The sequence below is a fragment of the Phalangium opilio genome, unplaced genomic scaffold, assembly GCF_054372755.1.
Source record: "Phalangium opilio isolate 3A_F unplaced genomic scaffold, DU_Popi_V2 ptg000079l_1, whole genome shotgun sequence".
In the NCBI taxonomy this organism is placed as follows: domain Eukaryota; kingdom Metazoa; phylum Arthropoda; class Arachnida; order Opiliones; family Phalangiidae; genus Phalangium; species Phalangium opilio.
The window spans coordinates 769,813-793,849 of NW_028324187.1; the positions used below are offsets into that span (position 1 = coordinate 769,813).

The 24,037-nt window shown below is 35.7% G+C and overlaps 4 protein-coding genes across 4 annotated transcripts in view; 1 reads left to right on the forward strand and 3 right to left on the reverse strand.

Moving 5' to 3' along the window:
• Positions 1-402: 402 nt before the first annotated feature.
• LOC149654036 (RUN domain-containing protein 1-like) lies at positions 403-5,026 on the reverse strand. The gene is made up of 15 exons (XM_089845405.1): positions 4,569-5,026; positions 4,358-4,499; positions 4,000-4,092; positions 3,823-3,930; positions 3,602-3,754; positions 3,385-3,475; positions 3,074-3,216; positions 2,866-3,005; positions 2,352-2,457; positions 2,168-2,263; positions 1,991-2,101; positions 1,441-1,533; positions 1,281-1,378; positions 1,101-1,195; positions 403-1,004 (listed from the first exon to the last, which is right to left on the reverse strand). The coding sequence occupies exons 1-15, from the start codon at positions 4,703-4,705 to the stop codon at positions 898-900; spliced, it is 1,713 nt and encodes a 570-aa protein (XP_089701531.1). The 5' UTR covers positions 4,706-5,026; the 3' UTR covers positions 403-897.
• A 16-nt stretch (positions 5,027-5,042) lies between these two features.
• Positions 5,043-9,347, reverse strand: LOC149654037 (disintegrin and metalloproteinase domain-containing protein 10-like). Its single transcript, XM_089845404.1, has 9 exons — positions 8,601-9,347; positions 8,303-8,537; positions 8,115-8,235; positions 7,604-8,041; positions 7,127-7,531; positions 6,895-7,055; positions 6,532-6,820; positions 5,319-6,467; positions 5,043-5,173 (listed from the first exon to the last, which is right to left on the reverse strand). Exons 1-8 carry the CDS (start codon positions 9,232-9,234, stop codon positions 6,159-6,161), a joined length of 2,592 nt encoding a protein of 863 aa, XP_089701530.1. The 5' UTR covers positions 9,235-9,347; the 3' UTR covers positions 5,043-5,173; positions 5,319-6,158.
• Positions 9,327-10,696, reverse strand: LOC149654038 (uncharacterized). Its single transcript, XM_089845406.1, has 2 exons — positions 10,232-10,696; positions 9,327-10,164 (listed from the first exon to the last, which is right to left on the reverse strand). Exons 1-2 carry the CDS (start codon positions 10,472-10,474, stop codon positions 9,457-9,459), a joined length of 951 nt encoding a protein of 316 aa, XP_089701532.1. The 5' UTR covers positions 10,475-10,696; the 3' UTR covers positions 9,327-9,456.
• Positions 10,697-16,053: 5,357 nt separating this feature from the next.
• The window catches only part of rdgC (retinal degeneration C), a 31,549-nt gene continuing 23,565 nt past the window's right edge, over positions 16,054-24,037 (forward strand). Inside the window, exon 1 of the mRNA XM_089845408.1 lies at positions 16,054-16,415. Coding sequence (XP_089701534.1) covers positions 16,328-16,415 — 88 coding nt within the window. The 5' untranslated portion in view covers positions 16,054-16,327. The remainder of the gene's footprint in view (positions 16,416-24,037) is intronic.

Sequence of the window (24,037 nt, forward strand, 5' to 3'; positions counted from 1 at the left end):
AATTGTCTATAACTTTATCTTTAAATTGTCCATAACTTTATCTCTAAATTGTCCATAACTTTATCTCTAAATTGTCCATAACTTTATCTTTAAATTATCCATAACTTTATCTTTAAATTGTCTATGACTTGTAATGTGAAATAATTATTCATACATAAATATATTTCATATATCTATGGTATAATATGTCCCTCAAAAATGTTAGGATAACACTTACCTTCCGAACTATGTGTTCAACGTGAAAGCCATCATTTAGGGGCAAACCGTTAACATTAGTTTCCCATAGAACGCCTGTAGAAATGTTTAACCCGCAGCACATCAGTGCGCAGGGTGAAGCAAACCACCAGGCTGAAAACTAAAAATTTAAAAATATTTTAAATTGATCATAAAAAAACTCCGAGATTAAATATTAATTATATTTAATTGACTAGAGCTTATGACTGGAATATTTTTATACAGAAATATTCAAATACTGGACGTATATGGGTTATTTTTTAAGTTAAAAAACATTTTCCCTGATGCCTAAAAAAACATAATTGGAAAAAATAATTAAAAAGGGTATTGCTATTTTAGTAAGTGAAGTCTTTGAAATTAATAAATTAGAGATAAAATAATTTCTTATTTCAGATCAAGAGGGTCATAGTATTTCAAACTGAACAAATAAAAATAAAAACTTAATATTAAATTAATCTTAAAGTTTATTATAATAAAAAATAAATATAGATCTATTAATTTTTAGGCTAAATTTCGGTAGGATCACTAACAGGATTAGTTAAAAGACTAGAAAGAGGGTATATTTTTATCGATAAATTCGGCACAATTATTTTTTTTTGTATTTAATTGTTTAAATGCCAATTATAGTATTCGATTAGTTTAAACCAACCACCCACGTCTTTTTCAAAAGGCATCTTTGATGTTTTGTAGCTGACGAACAGCGAGATCAACTGGTAGATCAAAATCAAAATGATTCAGTCTGTCTAATGATTTAAACGCATCTTCGAAACCTTACACGCAATTAATTAATTTATTAATTAGTTTAAAGAAGCATTCACGACGTTATTTTGTAAAAAAAAAACAACAAAATATTCAAATTAACTAACCTGTTTTTATCGTGTAACTCCAAGGTTGATAAAATCTGTCAGTCAACGGTTTACACCTTACGATAAGTCGCAACCAACTTACTAATTTCTTTTGACTAAACATTTAAAATATTCTCTAATTACTGGACCCCAAAAATAAACTGGCATATATCAGTAAAAAAGAGTTAAAACTTTACTAACTTGAGCGCGGCGCAAATGAATGCTTTAAAATGCGAATCAGCGCTCCTTTTTAATGGCGTATGCGTTGACATTATATTGTCCAGAGCTCCCAGTAAGGTCTAAAATATTCGTGTGAAAATGGTTCCTATATTCACGCGACGCGATTTAAAGGGTTATATACCTGTTTAGAAGTAACCGCGGCTCCGCCCACAATCTCCAAATTAAAACTTTGAGATAGTTTTCGCGCTGGAGATGCATTGTACATGCGTCCATTCTATGCATATGTATATATTCATGGTTATTGTTTTATGAATTTTCTCTTAAGTATTCATGGCATTTCTGATAAGTCTGCATGCATAAATTAAGGGGGATGTTCTTTGGGTGCACGATTTTAAGTCGAAAATGTAACTTCTATATCCATTTTGATTGCCCTAAGGGACACTGTTTTCGAGTTATGATTTTTTTTTTTAGTGTTTTAGGGATGACCCCTTAATTAAAATAGAAATTATTGTCTTAATCAGTTTCTTAATTAAATTAAATTTAAGGGCTCATCCGTAAAATACTCTGGATGCAATCTTGACTTGAAAATAGTGTCCCTTAGGGGCAAACAAAATGGAGATAGAAGTTATACATTTTCGACTCAAAATCGAACGCCCAAAGAACATCCCCCTTAATTTATGTATGACAGACTTAACAGAAACACCCTATCATGTGTATGTTTTTCAACTAACTTTTAGTTCGTAGTATTTGACTATAAGATCCCAAACGTGCATATCTTTGGTTGTACTGGCCGATCTTACAGGGAAACAACCGAATGGAACTAAACTAGTACTTTGCCCAATCTATAACGTCATACTTCACGATTAACAAATTTTAATAAAATACTTTAGAGCAATAGCCAATCATACCGGCATTAAACCGTGTTGTAACAAATCTCTAATAGCAGTTGCTAAATCTTTTCTAACAGCCGTTGTTAATTTCTCATTACATTGAATTACAGGAGCCTATTGTATTTGTATTCATCTCCGTGAATTCCATGAACACGTGGAATTATTGTAAAAAAAAAATACACCAAAACAATTCAACACTTACATCCTCCGAATCGCTTGTATAATCACTATCAATTCCAATTGGTTCCGAATTCAAAACTAATTGCTCGATATTGTTAATTGCAATTTCAAGATTGGCACGTAAATCACTGTAATTTTAATTAGAAAAATTAACTAATTAGGTGCGAATTGACCTATACTTAAATCAGGGATAGATTTAATTTTGGAAGTAGGAATGGAGAACAGAGTAATGTGGGCGCGCGTCAAAGTCCCGGACCCCCTTCCCGGGACGGGGGGGATTTGAAAGAAGAGGCGGGTCATAGCGACAGAGGTAAAAAGGAATTACGTCACTATTTTTCACCGTCCCCGTCAGCAACGTCATCAAAACGTAGTTTAAGTGAGCCAATAAGATAATTTAAAATTTTCGTTACGTGGTGGAGGTAGGGGCTCTCTACTAGGTGGTCTATGAGTCGGACTGAAGTAAATACTAACCGTTCTCCATTCCTGCATCTAAAATTAAATCTATCCCTGCTTAAATATTATAATTCTTAACCAACCCCCAATGATTTGCTTTATCAGTTTTTTTCAAAACATTGCGTTCAAATGCGGAGCTTCCACAACCAAATTGAGTCAATGCGAACATTTGTAATAGAGCTACAGCCCGGCGTATAATTTTCACGGATGATTTGTTTAAGTGCTTAAATATGGACAATTTAAGATGAATTTAAGTGTTTCTAAATTAGTTTAAAAACTTTTAGTAGGTACCTCATCGTCGTAAGATTCTTGAGCGCCATTAGGCTTAACACCGGGATTACACAACCTGCCTCTATTTTTCGAGGAGTCCGACATTTTACCATGCACGGGGCAATTGCACGTGCAATGAGGTTGTCCTTTGTTAGACACCTCGCCTATGTAAAATTGTCTCAAGTTTCAACTTCCGATATCTATAGTCTATACCTTTAAAACAGAGTATCAACTAATCGGTATCTAATAGTTTCACCACTAACTACAGTTAGTTAAGAATTGAAATTCTTTGCCGATTAGTTAATATTCTGATTCAAAATATTTAAATATACCTTGTAGAAATTCTATGAAACGTTCTAAATCGGTTATTTGGGTTTTTAGTTGACTAACCAATTGTTCTTTCATTTTGACAGGATTGACTAACTATTAATTTAGTTAGTGTTTAGTTGGAATAAAGTTAGTAAATAGATTTGAAAATTAGTAATAAAGTTAGTATAAAGGGTTGAAGGTGTTTTTTTAAGGTAATTTAATTAAGATTGAAATACTAACTTTTCTAATGGCTTGGTCAACTTGAGACCTTAGTTCCTCAGGACTCATTTTGTCAAGTTCGTCAAGATCAAGCGCGAGTTTCCCTTTTAACTGTTCGACAATAACCGAGTGTCTTTCTAATATCATACTTTGTGGCATACCAGCGTCCCCAGTCTGTTATAGTTAAAAATAAGAATTCTATAACGCTAATGGCCTAACGATGCCACAAATCTTTTATATACCTCATAGGCATATTTTTCCAGATCTTCCAATTGCTCCTTCAATTGGTTTATTAATTCTTTTTGTTTAACTCTCTGTTCTTCTAACTTAACCTCTCTATCCTGATCAGTCTTTGGCATAAATTACAGTCAAAATTTGCGTAAAGTTATTATAATTGGAAATTATAATTTAAGTCATACCACTATGATATTAGGTTCAACATCAGTGGTATTATAATCAAAAACATCTGGTATGCCTCTAAATGCGAATTCTTCCAAATCTTTTAAAAGGACCTTAGATTTAAAAGAGTCTTTGTTAACAGGGTTTCTTGGTCGAAATTTGGCAGTGGGTTCGTATAACTTAAGATAAATCAAGAAGCCTTAATGCTAAATTAATAATTATCATTACAGACCCGTTTAAGTCTTTAGTAACAACTTAGACAACTGTTGTCTGCATGCTGTAGGTGAATAAAAGATGCTAGTTTTCAATTATCTCAATTAGGATGAGATATTTCGAGCTTATATGAACCCTAATATGCTATTAAACTTAAAAATATACTTCTTTTTGCTCAGTATCCGCATCCACAATTTGTTTGAGCCTGAATTGTACTTGCGCAAAATGCGTAGTTAGAGCGAATAATGACGAATTAAGTTGTTCTTGCTCGGCTTCTAATTTTTGAAGTCGATCAGCTTCATAATCTCTGCTCATTTGTCAAATTTCTTTTAATTAACAAAGCCGATACCATCTCAATTTAAATCACCCCACTTACCCATATTCGTAATACGAGTAATTAATGTCGGGTATCTCGCTGGAACCTAACGGTGTTAACCTAATCGCCGGACATTCGTCTTGACTATCATAGGGGTTCAAGGTATCGGAGCTTTTTGAAGAATCGTCTTCAGCCATGGTATATAATTTTAACTATTCTACTTAACTAGTACGTTTCCTGATACAACATATGGTTTGTTCGTAGATAACCTACCAGGCTATCTACCAGCCACGAATATTACTGGTACAATTGTACCAATGACTTTCACTGAAACTTTCTATAGACAGAAGCTAAAAAGGTACTTCATTCGACCGTTAACGATATTACGCATCTCTCATTCGAAATTGCACCTCATTGGGTATAATATTTACAAGGTTTAATTGACGGTTAGATTATTAAAAGACAGAGGTATAGAATGTACGTGAAACTACCAGCCGCCATTTCACAAGGAAAAAACCTACGATCAAAACAAGCTAGAACAGGATGTGTTCGGTCATGCCTAGATGGCAGACGAGTTTCTGTTCCAAGGTTTCAGAAATCCGATAATCCTTATCAAAAGATTTCGCCGGAATATTTGAACGCAAAGTTTTGTAGTAATTCAGTGACTTAACATAAATAACATATGACATTGTGAGTGTAAACTTAACCAAAAGTCTACAGGTTATCAATGTAGCATTTTAGCATTACAATAATAACTTTTCGGAACTAATTTTGACATAATATACCGTAAAATTAAACACTTTACATTACCTGAGTATTGGTAATAATCACTGAAGTCTTCATAAAGTTAATGAAGTTATAATTTAATCCATGTTTTCAAAAATGAAGCACAATTTCAATTCAAGTATGCAGTTTCCACACCACAATCACTACCATTTAAATGGTTTAAAACAGATGAGAAAAAGATGTCATGTGTCGGTTTAAAATTAATTTAATTTCCTAATCAAAATATCACGAGCATCCTCTAGATATTCAATATTGAAAAAATTCCAGGGAGAAGGTCCGGAAAGGTTTTATAGATGAAAACTTGACGTAAAAGTTAACAAAGGCTTAACACTTGCTATATTATAGCTTGAATAATCATGTTGAAGAAAACTATCACAATTTGAAACGTTTCTGTGTGATCAACTACGTAGCAATTAGTCGCGTTAATCATTTTCTTACATGTTATTTAACATTTACCCGAAAAAAATTACGATTATTAAACACAAACTTGTTGACAAAGCAATCGTTATAAAACTCCGAAGTTCCGAAAGAAACTAACAACAAGCAGACGACAAGTTGAGCCATGGATGCAGAACTAATAGAAACCGAGTAGGGAGCAGATTTAAGATTTAAAAATTTACCAATTAACCAAATAAAATAGAATAAATCTATTTTTTTTATATTTCTGTTCTAAAGTAAACATTCGATATTATTCAAAACAATCTACAATAACTACTCATTACTTAAAATTTTTAACCATTTTATGAAATAATAAAATGCGCTTAACCTCAGTGAAAAATTTAAGAAAAACTTGTGAAAAAAAAATCATTATACCCACAAAAATAATTTTAATTTGATATTTAAATCATGTTAGTTTTAATTCGTTTACTTGCCTCCCTTATGGTGCCCCTTTTTACCCGAACTATGATGGCCTTTGTCCTTGGAACCACGGGAATGGCCTTTATCCTTGGAACCACTGGAATGACCTTTATCCTTGGAACCACTGGAATGGCCTTTATCCTTGGGTTTTTTTGACTTATGAACTTTATCAATGAAGACATCTTGTTTCATGCGATACCCCTTGCCTTGCAATTCCTCAATCATTTCACCTTCAGGCAAATCCTTTTGACTAACTTCGATAATTTCATCCATAGATACCGTAGGAAAAAAGTTAGCAAGCCTTGCCGCTTGATCCTAGAAGATTACCTCGAGTATAGTTAGGACAAACGAAATACATCTATTAAGTAGAGAAGCTGACCTTTCGACTTTTGGACAGTTTATTTCCGACTGGATGCTTTTCAACCTTCGTCTTAGCTGTGGCTACACCTTCCTTCAACTCATTCACCTTCTTCTTCCGTTTACGGTTGAAATTAAGTCCAAGGCAAGCAACAATACCCACCGCCACCAGGAATCCGCCAATTAGAAAGTAGAACCAATTATTAACGGCCCAACTTGCAGCTTTGCCTACATCCTCAGCTTTGTCTACATCCTCGAAATCGGTTCCAGCGTCCAAGATCCTACCCATTGTCTTCCCGCATCTACCCTCCCTGTAAATGTGTACTTTTAAGCACCTGACGATCCACAGTGGACAACATATAGAGTGCTTCTAGCACTATCTTACACTGTACATGCACCGTTTCCTTGATGGCACGAAGACCCGGGTGAACGCATGCGCGAAACGCCTCGGAGTGATTCAATCGCGTCAGCGGGAATACAGTGACCATACTCGTTTATGCAACAAACTGCACACACGTGGGTGTCAGGATTGACGCATTCGCAGTCCTAGTCAGAAATTAACCCGTTAAATTCTACAAAACATCTCTACAATATCCGTGCTTCATAGTTAAACACACCCGAAGTTCTTTAAAGGCGCAGAATGTCCTATCACATTTTCCTTTTACGCAAATCATGGAGGTTCCAGCGCAAGGAGTACCGTCTGGTGCGAAAGACCCTTGAGGACATTCGAAACTCAATCCGTCACATCTGTTGTCCTTCAAGCATGGATTTCCCGAAGTCAAACAGGGTTTCCCCTGTCCAGACAAAACGCAAGTCGGGTCGCAACATGAACTTCTCATCGGGGTGCACTGGGCCCCTCGCCTCAAAGTACAAGGTTTTTCGCTTTGACTACGTGCCGGTACGCAACATGGGTCGATGGCCTGGCATTCCTCAGGGGTGGTGCCGCAATCGCATTGCTCGAAATCAGCTTGAAGTACAGTGTCGCCACAACGGGGTCCTTGATCTTCTTCCAAACAGAATCCCTTTTCGAAATAATCATATTGACAACTTAGGTAACGCAATCTGTCATACGTTCCCGCAAAGTATTTAATTACTTTGTTACGGATGACTGGTAACATCATGGCGATACTGCAAGGCGAAAACATTTTATTCTTTTGCGAAAAGGGATGGTTCGCTGCTGGTAGCATGATGTAATTATCAGCTTGATTCCTAGAACGGCACCGTCCTTCGTCATGCTCAGCTCCAAAATTGTGTCCAACCTCGTGAGCAAATGTGATAGTGTTAATAGCGGTTGTAAGAAGTTCGCCGCCATTTATATTCGTGACCATAGCTGTATTCATCCTGGTGTATGATCGTTTGGCCGGATCTCGTCTTGTATGATCGCACAGGCCACCGGCGTTCATATAATTGGGTCGACCGACCCAGGCTAAACCAATGGTACGTTCTGGATCGTAGTCCCTGTTCGTAAACAACAAAGTCAAACAATAATCCCCTTGGTAGGCCGCCCAATGAGTTAGCGCGTCGAGGACAGCCTGTAAGGTCATGTGTAAACAATTCATTTCAATATATCTGAATGGGCGTATCATTTCAATGCAGTTTCCCTACGTCGGACTTGACATTCTCTTCTATATTGAAATAGGAATGCCCATCGTCTTTGAATATGGATATCCGTTTGATTTTTAACCCAATTCCATCAGGATGGTTGTCTCCGTTAAAATCAGTGGCCCTAAAAGTACGTTGAAGTTAGAAATGAAAACATATTCACGACGTGGGTGCGTGTAATGATTCCCAACCGATAAATTTTATCGGATTCTTGAAAGTTAGTCAACATCTCGCGCAGAACATTGGCTTCATTACGGCCGAAGAAACGATGAAAAGTATGGTCGGCGATTAGGTGCATTCCGCATACTTTGCCGCGATAGTCTTGAGACATAACGCGAGATCGAGAAAATGGCCGCCGGGATGGTATGGTCACGTTTGTTACAATCCCCTTAGCCCCATCGAAAATGCATGGTTGGCTAGTGTTTCCTAAATGTTTTAAATCTCAATTAAACTTAGGGCTAAGGTGACGCCCTCCGACGTCTTATTTACCGCTTGAATTTGGGCATACATCCTCCACGACGTCACTCTTGCGATAGAATATGGATGTGAAGGCAACATTGTCCGGGTTTCTGTATCGAATACTATCTTCAACCGCCGCTTCCAAATAAAGGTCATCGGAAGGGCAAGATATAGTAGCCCTGGTTTTCTTGAAATCCCGACTTCGTACGTCACCAGTGACGCGGCAATCACCGCGTCCAATGACGCTACCCACGAAAAACTTGGATAACATCTTGTTCTCACTTAGCGACTCGTTTTTCAACGTTTCCTTCCCATAAATGACAACCAAAGCCGAATGATCCACCACTTTCGAGATAGTTGAAGAATAGACTACGTTCAGAGTTAGAGAATCGTTGAAAGCGTGTAGATGGAGGTGAAAGCCAATTTCTTTCCCGCTGGAAAAAACTGGGTTCACTAATCCTTGGTTCTTGATCAAGTTGGGAAAGTTTTCCCTATAGGTTTCGTTGGAGTACTTTTCGCGCCATATTATCTTTTCGCCTACTCTTATGTTAACCAATTCATACTTATTGGTGATTAGCTTTAGTTTAGTTTGAACAGTTTCCTTCGTTTCAACGAAAACGATTAACAGAGAAATACAAAGCAAAATAGTAAAGTAGAACGTCATTGCTAAGCCTACTTTTTTCAGTTATCGAAATTAACTGTTTGAAAAACTTATTCACGTGCTAACGCGCGCGAGCTAAAAATGGAGGCTGACACTACCGCAAACAATTTAATTATTTAAACTGGAAATACATTACTTCAATGGGAAATTTTAAGAAAAATTTACATAAAAAGCGTTTTCCCGCGAAACATTTTAGAATTTAAATTTATGCTTGGTTTAAATTGTTTATTTGCCTCCCTTGCTTTTTCCCTTTTTTCCCGGACTCTGATGATCTTTGTCCTTGGAACCACTCGCATGATCTTTTTCCTTTGAACCACTTGCATGAACTTTGTCCTTTGAACCACTTGAATGGCCTTTGTCTTTGGAACCACTTGAATGACCTTTGTCTTTAGAACCACTTGATTGGCCTTTGTCTTTGGAACCACTCGAATGACCCTTTTCCTTGGAACCACTGTGCTTTCCTTTATCTTTGGAACCATTTGAATGGTCTTTATCCTTGGAACCACTTCCTTTATCCTTGGAACCACTTGGATGTCCTTTGTCCTTTGAACCACTTGAATTACCTTTGTCCTTGGAACCACTCGAATTACCTTTGTCCTTGGAACCACTCGAATTACCTTTGTCCTTGGAACCACTCGAATTACCTTTGTCCTTGGAACCACTCGAATTACCTTTGTCCTTGGATCCACTCGGTTGACCCTTGTCCTTGGAACCACTTGGTTGACTTTCATCCTTGGAACCACTCGAGTGACCTTTGTCCTTGACTTTTATTGTCTTATCAACTTTACCAATGAAGAAAGTTCTTTTCATTGGATATCCTTTGGCTAACAATTCCTCAATCATTTCAACATGAGTCATATCCTTTTGACTAACTTCGATAATTTCATCCATGGACACCGTAGGAAAAAAGTTAGCTAGTTTTACCGCTTGATCCTAGAATTTTAGCTCGAGTATTGTGAGAACCAATGAAATACATCGTGGAAGAAGAAAAGAAGCTGACCTTAAGTTTTTTGGGCAGTTTTTTCCCGACTGGGTGTTTTCCAACCTTCTTCTTAGCCGCGGCCATACCTTCCTTCAATTCATTCACCTTCTTGGTTTTACTAAAGAAATTAAATCCAGCGCATGCAACAGCAACCACCGACACCAGGAATCCACCAATTAGGAAGAAGTACCAATTATTAACGGCATAACTTTCAGCTTTGTTTAAATCCTTGAAATCGGTTCTAGCGTTCAAGATCCCCATTGTCTAAATACACCTGCCTTCCCTGTGAGCGAGTACTATTAACTATCTGACTAACCTACGAGGACAACAGGTCGAGTTTTTCTGTTCCTAAACCTCAAAGCAAGATGTTCAAGTAGAATTTCATTGCTAAGCCTAGTTTTTCCAAATAGCTTATTGAAAAAAAAAAATCTCCACGTGCTAAACGCTCGCGCCAAAAATGATTTGAATTTCGTTTTTAAACTTCATAATTAAGAAAATCCCGTCAGGGATTTTCTATTTATACTCAATCCGAAATCGTAATGTTAAACTCTATGGAGCTTAACATTATGAGGTGGAAACATTTTCGCGACCAAGGGGGTACACTTTTTTCACAGCCTAACTTTACAGCACTAGCAAAGGCTGAAAAGGTATAGTATCTCATTTCTCGTAGTGTAAGGTTAACTTGGCCTTTTTGTATAGGTTTTAAAAAAAATTAATTTAAACCACGCGCTAGCTCACGCGCCAGCACGCGCTGAATTTCAATAAAAGTTTCAATTCAAATCTCGCGCTTAATTTCACCATTTTGATTCTCTAATTAAGTTCACGTGATTTTTTTTAAACTCTTTGGGCCTATTTTTTTTTCTTTGTAAGCCTAAGGTTAAATGATCATAAAGAAATAGTTGGAGAATTTTTATAATTTACACATGGTTTCAAAGAATATTTAGCATAGTGTGTTTTTATACAGTGCATTGTATTATCCGACCATTCCAATTTCCGAATGTAAGTTACGATTTAGTGAAATACTATATAATTAGTCTTAAAAAATTGCACGAATGAGTTTCACTATTCCAGAACTAATTTATTCTGAAATAACGTTTCTCCCCAAAAAGGGACAGATATCATACAAAAACGAGTTTTGCTTCGCAGTCCTTAAAAAACTGCATTTATACACAATCCGCGGCACTTTTTCAAACCCACAAAGGGCCAGAAATTAGAAATTATTTTATGTATTGCAATTTGAAATTAAGTTTAATCGATATGAAAAATTTGGTTTTAATTGCGTAGTTCAAACATTTGTTATGATTAGAAATTTTACAACAAAAACGGGTATAAATGCGGCGTTTCGGAACAAAGAGCTAAATCAAGGACGATTATGACTCGAATTCGAATTGAAGTTTAAAACTTATACAAGATGTAACAACACACATATGAACACCTTTTCTGAATGTATGATAAATGTCTGAAATACGACACTGCTTTTAAAGCCACAAATCAGAATGAGGGACCTCATTTTAGGAGTAGTAAAGCGACATTTTACTCGAAATAAGTGTTCTTATCTCTTCCACCCTGAAAAATTAAAATGTTAAAAGCTCATTTTGTATTTTTTCGCCTTAATTACTTGACAGGGATAAGTTTTTACGGGAACAGATTCTATATAATTTCATACGTGAAAATCTAAGGTCCCTTTATCTCGAAACGCCGCATTTATACCCGTTTTTGTTGTAAAATTTCTAATCATAACAAATGTTTGAACTACGCAATTAAAACCAAATTTTTCATATCGATTAAACTTAATTTCAAATTGCAATACATAAAATAATTTCTAATTTCTGGCCCTTTGTGGGTTTGAAAAAGTGCCGCGGATTGTGTATAAATGCAGTTTTTTAAGGACTGCGAAGCAAAACTCGTTTTTGTATAATCTTCCTTTTAATTACTGCAAACTCTCAATTAAGCTTTACACTTGGCAACACATTTTTCCAGATTTTTAAGTCAATCTGACTTCATTTCAAACCAAGTGATATCCCTGGGATACCCGAGGCGGTAATTGGTAGACATTTAGCTAAGGATAGGGGATGTTTTTTTGGCCCAAAAAATGTACGAAGTTAATCATTTACTTCAACGCGCAATTGTGTCCTGAAGCCTTTTTGGATTTTGGAAAAAAAATAAAATCCAAGATTGAGTTCCATTTGCTCTTTGCTGGGAAACTGACTTTTTATCACACCCTTACACTAAACTTTAGACCTATAGTAAAATAGGAAACGCTGTAAAACTCTTCCTGCAGTGTCCAGACGCATTAGCCTTGAGTATTTATAGATATTTCCGGGTCTTAGGCATAGACAATAAGATATACTTCCGGCTAAATAAATAGATTAATGCCATGATTATAATCCGAAAGAAGCTGCTTATAAAAGGTCAAAGTTCATGGTGACAAAATCACTTAAACCTTTCTCCTTATATAAATTAATGATTACAAGGTCCCACAAAAGGCCTACAAAACTATACATTAACTGCAATACCAAGAAAAAAACCATCGGTTCATCCGATTCATGCCCATCCTTCAAAGTACATAGGCCTAATTTCAACCTGTCTTCCTACAATAAGCTAACCCTAGATCTCTTTAACCCTTGGCCACAGTGTCAAGAAAGGTTAAAGCGTGGCATATCTTTCATAAAGACGTTGCCATGGTAACCGTCCTTTTCCGAAATTGAAATCCCCAAGCACGTGCGGATTTTGGATCCTAGGTTTAGGCATTAGGAGCTTGACGCGCCCTTAGGTTGGCGGGCTGGCTCTACGCTATCTCGTGCAAATGGAAGATAGAACCCGGGGAAAGTACATAAGCCCGAGGAAAGGTGGCACCCTTTTTGTAATATTGGCCCGAAGAAAGTGTGGGAAAAAAATGTCACATCACATTGTGTTGAGTTACTATAGGACTTGGGCTTCGACAAAATTGACTGTCGGAGCTTCTTTTTCTCTCTAAAAAAAGTCTTTCACACTATAAAGGAGCTTTTAAACTTAAACATTATTTTTTAAGACGAAATGACATCGTATTGTAAGATGGAGAAATAAGTTTTCAATGTAATAATTGGTCCAATCTCCGAATGAAAAAATGCTCTAGAAAATTTTTCAAAATATTTTTGACAGCTCATTTTCTGTTATATAAATACGAAAGAAATATTTCGATTGAAATTTTAGATCAGTTGGTTTTAAAATTATTGGTTTATTTTTATATTTTGTTTTTTTAAAAAAAGATCTATTTTTGGTCTAAATTTTTAATTAAATCGATTTGAACGTTGACCTTAAAAAGATCAAACAACAACCCGTTTTCATCATTTCTCCTTCGGGCTAAAAACTTTCAAGAAACTTCAACTAGTTTTCGGGCATCGGTGACCTTTTGAGTTTCATAAACTAAAACCTCACATCAAATTTTGAAGTTTAAATTTTATCAGTTTCTGATGAAACTCCGCCCGTCACTAGTGTGACAAATTCTCACACGTCACACCAATAATTTAACGATAATTAAAAACTTCAAAGTAACAATAGACCATAGAAATTTACTTAGATAACAAAAATCACTTCTTACTCTACAGGCTCACCCTAAAGTTTTGTTTGCTCTCCCGCTCATCAAACTTCAGATGGGCCTCGCACCGTGCTAGGGTGAATTATTTCTAAAACTGTTTGGTACTAAATCCTCAGCAATCAACCCACAAACCTTGATTGTCTTGACGTGGGACAAAAATCCACAAACGCATGCGCCTTGGAAAATAGTTAAGCAGCGCTAATAGAGTAATGAGGGAACTATTTATCGCGTATGTGATTCGGTTTAGTAACCTTGAGCACGAGGGGGTAGACGCTTTGGATCTCTGTGTACACCTGAGTTCAAAAGAGTTCACCTTTGACAGTGCATTGAGTTCAAAACCTTCGGAACTCACAGTTCAGCTTTGACAGTACATTGAGTTCAAGAAATATTGTACACCTGAGTTCTCAAGTGTCTACCCCTCGCTTGAGCACTCCAAATGTTGGAAATGATGTTGGGAAGAATCATGTTACAATTACTCCGCTTTGTGGTATACACTTCTCTCGAAGAGAAGTATTATATACTTCTGATGATACTTGGTTGTTTTGAGTCAAAAGAAGCTGCTAAAATGTTATAAATAATTATTTAAGGCTAATTTTAAATATAATAGTGACAATAATAATAAGTGTAATCCAATTAAGAAAGTGCAATGGCGGTTGAGTGCAGCTTTAAATATTTGTTTTAACATAATATAAGGATGGCTCTGGGGCATTAACAATATCGTGGGGAAAAAAAAATCCACTTCCGAAAAAGAGATGGGTATCGTCATCGGAACGGATCATCCCCTAAGGGTTAATGTTTAATCAAGAAATGAGCTTCCTATATCGAAACAAAGCTATGGAAAGAAGAAATATGAACGGTCTAAAAGGGTGGGGTCACCGATGACGTCAGAAGGGGGGTAAAAAAGAGGAAGGAAGGAAGAAGTAAAAGAAGAAAAAAAGGAATTAAGAACGATGAATATACAAATATATCAAGGCGCCGACGAACTTCGCGCCATATTTCGTTAAAGGTCAGAAAAAATGAAACCTGCTGGAAACATACAGCGGGAGCGCGAGCGCCAGCCCAAAAGTGCAACTCAAAGTTCATACAAATTTATGGAGATGAGAATAAGGTTTTGGAGAGGAAGTGAAATATTTGCTCCTCGTAATTTACTAAGCGAATTGCTTGAGCACTGCAATTGAGACGAGTTAATAAATTAAATAAATAAGAAATTAATTTACTTGAAGAACCATTTTAATCATGTAGTCACTGATCTAAACCAATTAAGGCTGAGTATACTCGTGAATACGTCCCCCCTTGTATTTTGAAAGGGGGACTGGGACTATGGCGCGCGAATACTTGGGCATCTTATACCTTCTCCCTAATATACTAGATATCGTAGTCTTCTTTATTAAACCAATTATTCTTCTCATCGGCTTCTTCAAGTTCTGAGACTATAACTTGAACTTTGCACTTTACACATTCACTTTAAACTTGAAAAGAACCGCAAAGAACTTTTGTCTTTTATAAAAAAATATATAAAAACCTCACACTCAAATATGCGTACGATCCGATCCGTCTGTCAAAACTTTGAAAAAGACTCCGAAAGAAGCTGTAAAATTTTGATATCTCGATTCTAAAAGCTTATTCGCGTAAGTTTGAAACGATATTCCCTGTAGTCCATCTTCATACCGATTTAGTCTGTACTTACGAAGCCTTTGACATGCAGCGCCTCACCAGGCGTCGCTTTACCCTAAATCTATGACCTACCTCACTCACTTCAAAATTACAAGCTCCAGTTTGTAACCAGTAACAAACTTATGGAATGGAACATATCTTATGAACTTATGATAGATAGTGCGAATACTCATACATGTTTTGATCGACTCTCCTACACTTATTGAGCACTTATAAACTTATGGTTCAAGGAATGGGATATCTAACCCTAACCAACGTTAAGAATTGATATGAATAGAAATCCCTAGACGTTATCAATATTTCAATAGTACATTCTAATACGTAACAAGTATCTTGAACTTTTTCTACATACAGGAAACAATCTCCAGTCGAAAAAGAAGATATATTTTTTAAAGAGCTCTTTCTATGTACTACAACCGTGACTCCACGAGACAGGTGAATCTATATCTATGGCTTACATATAACGTATAATTAGAGTATATACTCTTAAGTCACGTGATTTAAAAAATTGTTACGCCATAGAGAAACGCTACACGTGCGAATGGGATCATCCAGAGCGCGAGCTGGCAAGCTCTTTTGCCGGGAAAAAAAGGCGCCTCAAGCGGAGACTTTAGTTTGGCGCGGGAATTTGGCGGGAAAGGACGTGAGAGCTAGATATCGCACGCGCGAACCGGAAGTTTATAGATAAACACTTTAATATTACAAAAAATATATATTAAATATAAATTTATTTATATTTATAGACCGAGAAAGAAAAAATGGGATAGTTTGAATCTATTTTAATAATGTGATCAAACTATACGAAACTTTTATGGTTATTTATTAAAGTTTATATAGAAGTTTTTAAAATTTGGGTTGACAAGATGGGTTGTGCCGGTTCAACACGTAACAGCGTGGACGGTAAAGCGGTGGTCAAAAAAGTTGACAATTCTATGGGAGCGGCTGAACGTTGTAAGTAGAACTTAAAGTTATTTTATAATTTGTTAATTAATCAAAACAGACCAATAGGAGTGTTTCTAATAAAGCACGTGTTCTTTTGAAAATTTTACGCGTAATATTGTGGCACCATTAAATTAGTTAATTAACGCTTACAAATCAAAAAATATATTTGTTGCCATATTCATAAACACGTAATGTAGGAGGTATGCCTTTAAAATTCGCAATTCTAAGCTGGTTTTAAATATTTTACACGGAATTTTAAGGGTTATGTCGTGGTTAAACATAAATTTCGAAATACATTTTTAAAACCGTACGAACCGTGAACAATTATAACGTATATTTACTATACCTTAAAAAGTATTGTATTCCCAATTAAAATCGGGTTTTTTTTTCTTCTGGAAATTAGCTATACATTTTAATAAGCATTCAAATATTACAAAAATAATTACTGAAACGTTTTTTACGTGCAATGTTACTAAATTTCATCTTTCGAATTTCGAAATATTTACCAAATCTTCACTTATATTTTGAAATATCGATAAAAATTTATTTATTAATAAATAAACTTGAGTAATACCATCACTGATATCTAATTATTAATGTTAATAATAATTATTTAAATAAATAAAAATTTTAAATGTCAAACCACTTCGGTAAATTCCCAATTTCTCAGGGCGAATCGCAAATGATCTGTGACATTTTTCCCTAAGGGATACCGTTTTCAACTTTTGATTTAAGGGGTCATCCCTAAAGAACTCCAAACACAACTTTAAAACGGTGACCCTTAGGCCAAAATGTCATAAAACATTTTCTACTCAAAATTGCCCAAATAACTCTCCCCCTCCCCCTTGCTTATAAACCATTTCAGAAACAGTTATAGGCCTATAGAGAACTCTCAAACCGAAATATATTGACTATAACTTTAAATTCGATATATTTTGAATTTTAAATGGCTTTGGGTTTTCAAACTTGTCCAATATATGACGACTAAATTCATTAAAGTCAACAGACCATAAACTCCCTTTAAAGTAGATAGTAAAGGGAAGTTAACTATATCGAACGAAATCTATTAGGTGAATTACAATTAAAGATAGACGATTAGAACCTTAATATCTTGAAAGGTAATCATCCCTTTAAACTGTCTAGATCGAACGAACCTTTCCCGATCCGCGACAAATGTCTGCCAGAAAACTCACATTTTTGTCTGCTTATAATTAATGCAAAAGTGGAAAAACAACAGCTTGAAAATTTGGAAAAGGAGCATTATCAAGAAGTGATATCTAGTTTATTAGGGAGAAGGTATAAATTCGCCACATTTCCAGCTTTATCTCCAGTCCAAACGTAGGTCCGGAGTTAATCCCCGCCTCTAAATTACAACCAGCATCTCAATTTCTTGAAAATTCACGTCAGCGCGACGCCAATGACGAAAATTACAGTCATATTTTCCGACTGAGGAGAGTGTAGCGAAATAGCCCGGTCTCCTTTTACGTCCCCCCTTGTATTTTAAAAGGGGGACTGGGACTATGGCGCGAATACTTAGGTATCTTATACCTTCTCCCTAATAAACTAGATATCACTTCTTGGTATTATTATATTCTTTTTAGTTCAAATGGCGATACTGCAGACAAGGATATAGATATACTAAACTACAGACCTAATGAAACTTAATTGAGAGTTTGAGAAGCTAGCCTTTGATTTCATAAGTATAGTTTTCAATTATAATCTAATTGGGTAAAGAGGTCTTTAAAGTTAACCCTCTTAAATCCTTAAATTGATATTGTTGGCCCTAATTGGCTTAGAAAATTGAATCTCAGATCCAATAAGCGTTTAAAAATTTACCCAAAATTCCTTTAAAACTTTATTAAAATCCAACTACACGTGTTTATGTGTTAATTTCAATCTAGAAATGGCCCGGACGGAAAAATGGAGATAGAAGTTATACATTTTCGACTTAAAATCGTGCACCCAAAGAACATCCCCCTTTAATTTATGGATCGCAGACTAATCAGAAACACCCTGTACACATTGTGTAAACTAACATTGCATTGGTAATCGCGTCTAAACAACCAATGGGAAAGGATCCTTAAGCAAAACTGACATTAGAGATGAAATTCAAATTTGAAACTGGCGCTAGCTAGCCTATATACTTCTATATTTCAACAATAAAAACATTCCCATAACTGACGCTTCCAAAATAGAAAATATACTATAGCTCCTTTAGAAATGAACCAAATGACCCAATAAAGTCTTGGGGAAACGCGTTTTTAACGGAACGGTTCCTCTCTGGAATAGAAGATGAAAATTACACCATTAAATCCTTAAAACCTCCCATTTTTTTATTTGAAAGTATAAACCATTTTGAAAACATCAATAATATTATTACTTCAGAAGGGTTAACGGCTTCTTTTAGGGTTGTCAAGAAACTGCACAATGAATATAAAATATGCCACGCCATTTCAATGTAAATTCTGTTCAAATTTACAAAGACCTCCCTCGATGAGCGCCTATTCTATAATATCAAGAAGTGATATCTAGTTTATTAGGGAGAAGGTATAAATTCGCCACATTTCAAGCTTTATCTCCAGTCCAAACGTATAGTAGGTCCGGAGTTATTCCCCGCCTATAAATTACAACCAGCATCTCATTGTTTCTTGAAAACTCACGTCAGCGCGACGCGAGTGACGAAAATTACATATTTTCCGACTGGGGAGAGGCGAAATAGCCCGGACTCCTTTTACGTCCCCCCCTTGTATTTTGAAAGGGGGACTGGGACTATGGCGCGCGAATACTTAGGCATCTTATACCTTCTCCCTAACAAACTAGATATCACTTATTGATAATATCTCAAAGTACACGTGACGCAATCTGAAACATTATCACTAAATCAAAGCTAAAGTACGCGGATGGTAAACAAAGTAATTTACGTTTATTACAATTAAAAACGACAACAGCTGCGTTGTTTAAAACATAGAAACGACACTGGGAATGTGCATGGTGCTTCGATGATAAATAGAGACGCGTATGCCATATCCTTTCATTGAGGTCACCGTGGCTTACTAGAGTACCGGGGCAGAAGATTCGTCTTTACACAGCGGAGACGGCTTGCTTCTATATATTTTTTTACCGATACTAAAGTTCAATTAGTTAAACTATGATACCGTATAGAGTGGTTCTGAGAGGGCAGGAGCTAAGGAGACGTGACGTCAATATTGGTATAGTCTAAATTGTATGGCCTGAGCCCTGAACCGACGACTTCCAATATGGAAGCCAAAACCGAGGTAAGAGATATAGGAATATGAGGGTGTGACGTAACGAGAAAGTTCGTGTTAGAAGACTATGGACCCTTGACATTTAAAGCTAATAAAATATTTGGTTTAATTCCTCCATTAAATAGTAGACATGTTAAGAATTTTCAGATTAAAAATACAGTACAGGTGGCGTCAGATATGTTAGCGTTTCTTAAGCTATACGTGTAATCCCTCAATTTAGCTTAATTTTTCTTTACTTTTTGTTTCTCCAAGTTCTGATCAACGGTAATCCGAATTTATGAACAAAGAATGGGAGAGGGGATAATTATTACTGATAACTCGAGTACAATAAAGCAGCGTTAACAAGATAACAAGCTAAACCCTTCTGATATAAATTGATTAGACACGTTCCGAAGATATCAGAAAACACGAGTAAAGTTTCTGTTAACGCAATTAGGCAAATGTTTATTTTATCACCTTCAGAACTTTATTTATCTACTTCTGTTTCTACTAACTATCGGGTTCCCTTTTAAGTGTGAATTATATTTCTATAAGCTATAAGAATTTCGTGAGCAATTGTATGATTCTGGGACATATCTTATAAACTTATGGATATATTTAACCAAGAAGATATTATATCTAGTTTATTAGGGAGAAGGTATAAGATGCCTAAGTAATCGCGCGCCATAGTCCCAGTCAAAAATACAAGGGGGGACGTAAAAGGAGGCCGGGCTATTTCGCCTCTCCTCAGTCGGAAAATACGTAATTTTCGACATTCGAGTCGCGCTGACGTGATATTTCAAGAACCAATGAGATCCTGGTTGTAATTTAGAGGCGGGGATTAACTCCGTACCTACGTTTGGACTGGAGATTAAGCTAGAAATGTGGCAAATTTATACCTTCTCTCTAGTAAACTAGATAAAGCTTCTTGATTAAACCAATAAACACAACAACTTCGGTTGAAATTTCGGTGCAGTTATTGGTAAAAATAAAACTTTTCCACAATCCTCCATGATATTTTTAATTTTCAGAGTGTTTAAGCTGAGTTTAGTCTTTGTAAATAAAAAAGAAAATTTGTTAATTTATTTGATGATAATTCGTGCAATAGTTCCCAAAGGGCTATTAAAATTGAATTATGGATTGTTTATTTAAACCTAATATTGATGTTACGCTTTTGTGAAAATAAACAATGAAAGAAACTTGTGTTTTGCGATTTATCTTCTTGTGTAGCAGCTCAGCTATTAATCAGGATCTGTTTCAGTTAAAAATAAAAAAATCTGAATCCTTTTTCCATCTAAAACATTTTCGCAAAGAACGAATATAAATGAAATTTCATGGTTTCTTTCTTTCACTAGAATTTGAACAGATTTATGTGTTTTATTTTAACTGGAGCGAAAGTAAATAAAATTTAGGATAGGCTACATTTGCAAATATATATTTTGATTTAAAAGTGCTACGTGCAATTACTCTTAATTTTAAAAGGCATAAGTTAATTTAGATTAAGAGTAAGACATATCAGCCTTCGATAGTCTAGGCATAATCTGAGAACGTTAATGAACCTTTATCTATAGCAAAAGTGTACTTTTAAATGGGTAGAAGTGCTCCACATTCTAAAATTCCAACAAAAAGCCGCTACAAGAAGCGATATCTAGTTTATTAGGAAGAAGGTATAAATTCGCGCCACATTTCCAGCTTTATCTCCAGTCCAAACGTATAGTAGGTCCGGAGTTAATCCCCGCCTCTAAATTACAACCTGCATCTCATTGGTTCTTGAAAACTCAAGTCATCGCGACGCGAATGACGAAAATTACTTGTATTTTCCGACTGAGGAGAGGCGAAATAGCCCGGCCTCCTTTTACGTCCCCCCTTGTATTTTGAAAGGGGGACTGGGACTATGGCCCGCGAATACTTGGGCATCTTATACCTTCTCCCTAACATACTAGACATCGCTTCTTGGCCTCTACAAGATTTAATATCATTACTTTCGTGATGTTCTTCAATAAATAAATTGTCTTGATGTCAAAAACTAGTTTTTCAAAATATAAATTTTAATCCCGACTATAGATAATAAATAAAATTTTGAAATTTGTAAGAGCTAGTGGTGGTTTTTTTGTGTGTGTTTTATAATTAGCTAGGCGTCATACTGGGTGTATAAAATTAATCGGGGTAGACCATGTTGTAAAGAGTCGACGCCCTAAGCCTTGGCTTTCGAGGAAAGGGTTTCCTATTCATTACTTGCGCAACCCCCATAATATCATTAAAGGTTTTCTCCATCTACCAGCTTTTTTCCAGCTCTCTCTCTCATATTTCTCTTCCAAAAGGAAGACATGTTATAGATTCGAACCCACGGTGGCTGTGGGTACATACATCTTTACGCAATGCAATGTCTCATGGGATTGATATATAGGCTTAGAAAAATTCATTCCTGCTATCATAAGATATGTTCCATAAGTTTGTCACTGGTTACAAACTGGAGCTTGTCATGAAGTGAGTGAGGTAGGTCATAGATTCGAGGTAAAGCGACGCCTGGTGAGGCGCTGCATGTCAAAGGCTTAGTAATGCAGACTAAATAGGGAGATGGAAGTACTGCAAAATTAACCACCGAGTGTAGGACTTCAATTCTCGCTTGTCGTTCTGTAAGCCTCTAGCATTAGTAGATTATACTAAGTGTCGTCATACTTATGGAAGATATCTTATAAACTTATGCTGCTATTGATAGAAACGGACAGAGTCGTTGCGGTTACGAACTTCTTTCAAATATCGAATTGGATAGCTTGTTGATATCTGAGAATCATTCTGCTTGAATTACCTTATGCAAACTCAATTTTTATCTATATTTATTTATTTATACCATCATAAAAGTTCAAAGGTCATTTGCGTAGGCTGTTTGTACTCTATAAGAACATTATTAATTTATAACTATATAAATTTTCGTCCAATTTTTCGATGAATATTTATGGAAAATTTACCGAAAAACGTAAAGTACCTCTAGGCAGAAGATAATTCAAGTTTGGCTCGAGATTCGAGAAAAAACACGTGCTTTTTAATTTAAAATTTCAAATTAGGCTTAACACGTACCACTTCTTGGGGGGGGGGGAACTTTGTCCTTTTAACGAAATTGAAGCGCTAGAAGTTTCCGTATTTTTGTCAACTTATTTCGTACTATTTTGCCAAGGCCCTCTAATTTTAAAACACCAGTGAAAATTATTACCTCCGATTACTGTATTACTTACGATATATACTGCAATCTGCAAAATATTCCCCAAAATCACTAAATAGGGTATTTAAGTTCGTGGTCATTCTAATTAATTTTGATTATAATTTAAAGTACTAGGGTCCTATCATCGTTGTATAATTTTCCAATTCTCCGGCAAATATGCGAGCTTCAAAACTCATTTGGAAAATAATGATTTACACGATGCAAGGAGACAAACATAAAGAGGCCCTAACGTAATTTCTCATTTTGGTAATGGGCTAATGGATGAACTGGGAATTTGGGGAGAAGGTGTTTACCGAATGGATTAAATACGTAATAAGCTCTATACTCTTAAAGGACATAATATAGTCATTGAGTTGCTTGGAATACGGCAAAATTGGATAATAAAATCCCTTGAAAAATAGATTTTTAAAGTAAATTTTGCTAGCCACTCATGGAGTCTAGCTAGAGTTATTTTATTTTCAGTATGGTATGGTTTTATCTTTTGAGTTTTCTAAGTGCCAAATTGTTAAGTCCTGTTTATGATCTGTACCCGTAACAGAAATGGCCGGGATATAAAATAAGGATGGTTTTATTAAGCTTTCGTGATAAGAGAGGTATAGTTAAGTTACACGTTATAAAGTGATAATTAAAAACATAAGTTTCTATACAGGGTGTTTCTGATAAGTCCGCATGGCATAAATTAAGGGGGATGTTCTTTAGGTGTACGATTTTGAGTCGAAAATGTTCTATACTTCTATCTCCATTTTGATTGCCATAAGGGACACTGTTTTCGAGTTATAATTCGATGGAGTGTTTTAGGGATGACCCCTTAATTAAATTAGAAATTATTGTCTTAATCAGTTTCTTAATTAAATTTAATTTAAAGGGTCATCCGTAAAATCTTAACTTGAAAACAGTGACCCTTAGGGCAAAATGAAGATAGAAGTTACATTTTTGACTCAAAATTGATCAGATACACCCTGTATATATATTTGATTAGAAAATTAGGTATAAAATAGACGAAATAACGTATGAGGAGGGACTATTCTCGGATTATAGCAGCGCGTTGGAGCATTTAAGTATACATCTTTAATAATTTATTAGTGTATTCCTATATACACCTTAAGAATTTTCAAGTTTTTCTCGATAAGAACGTCTGAAATCATTGGAACGTCGGGATTTTTGGA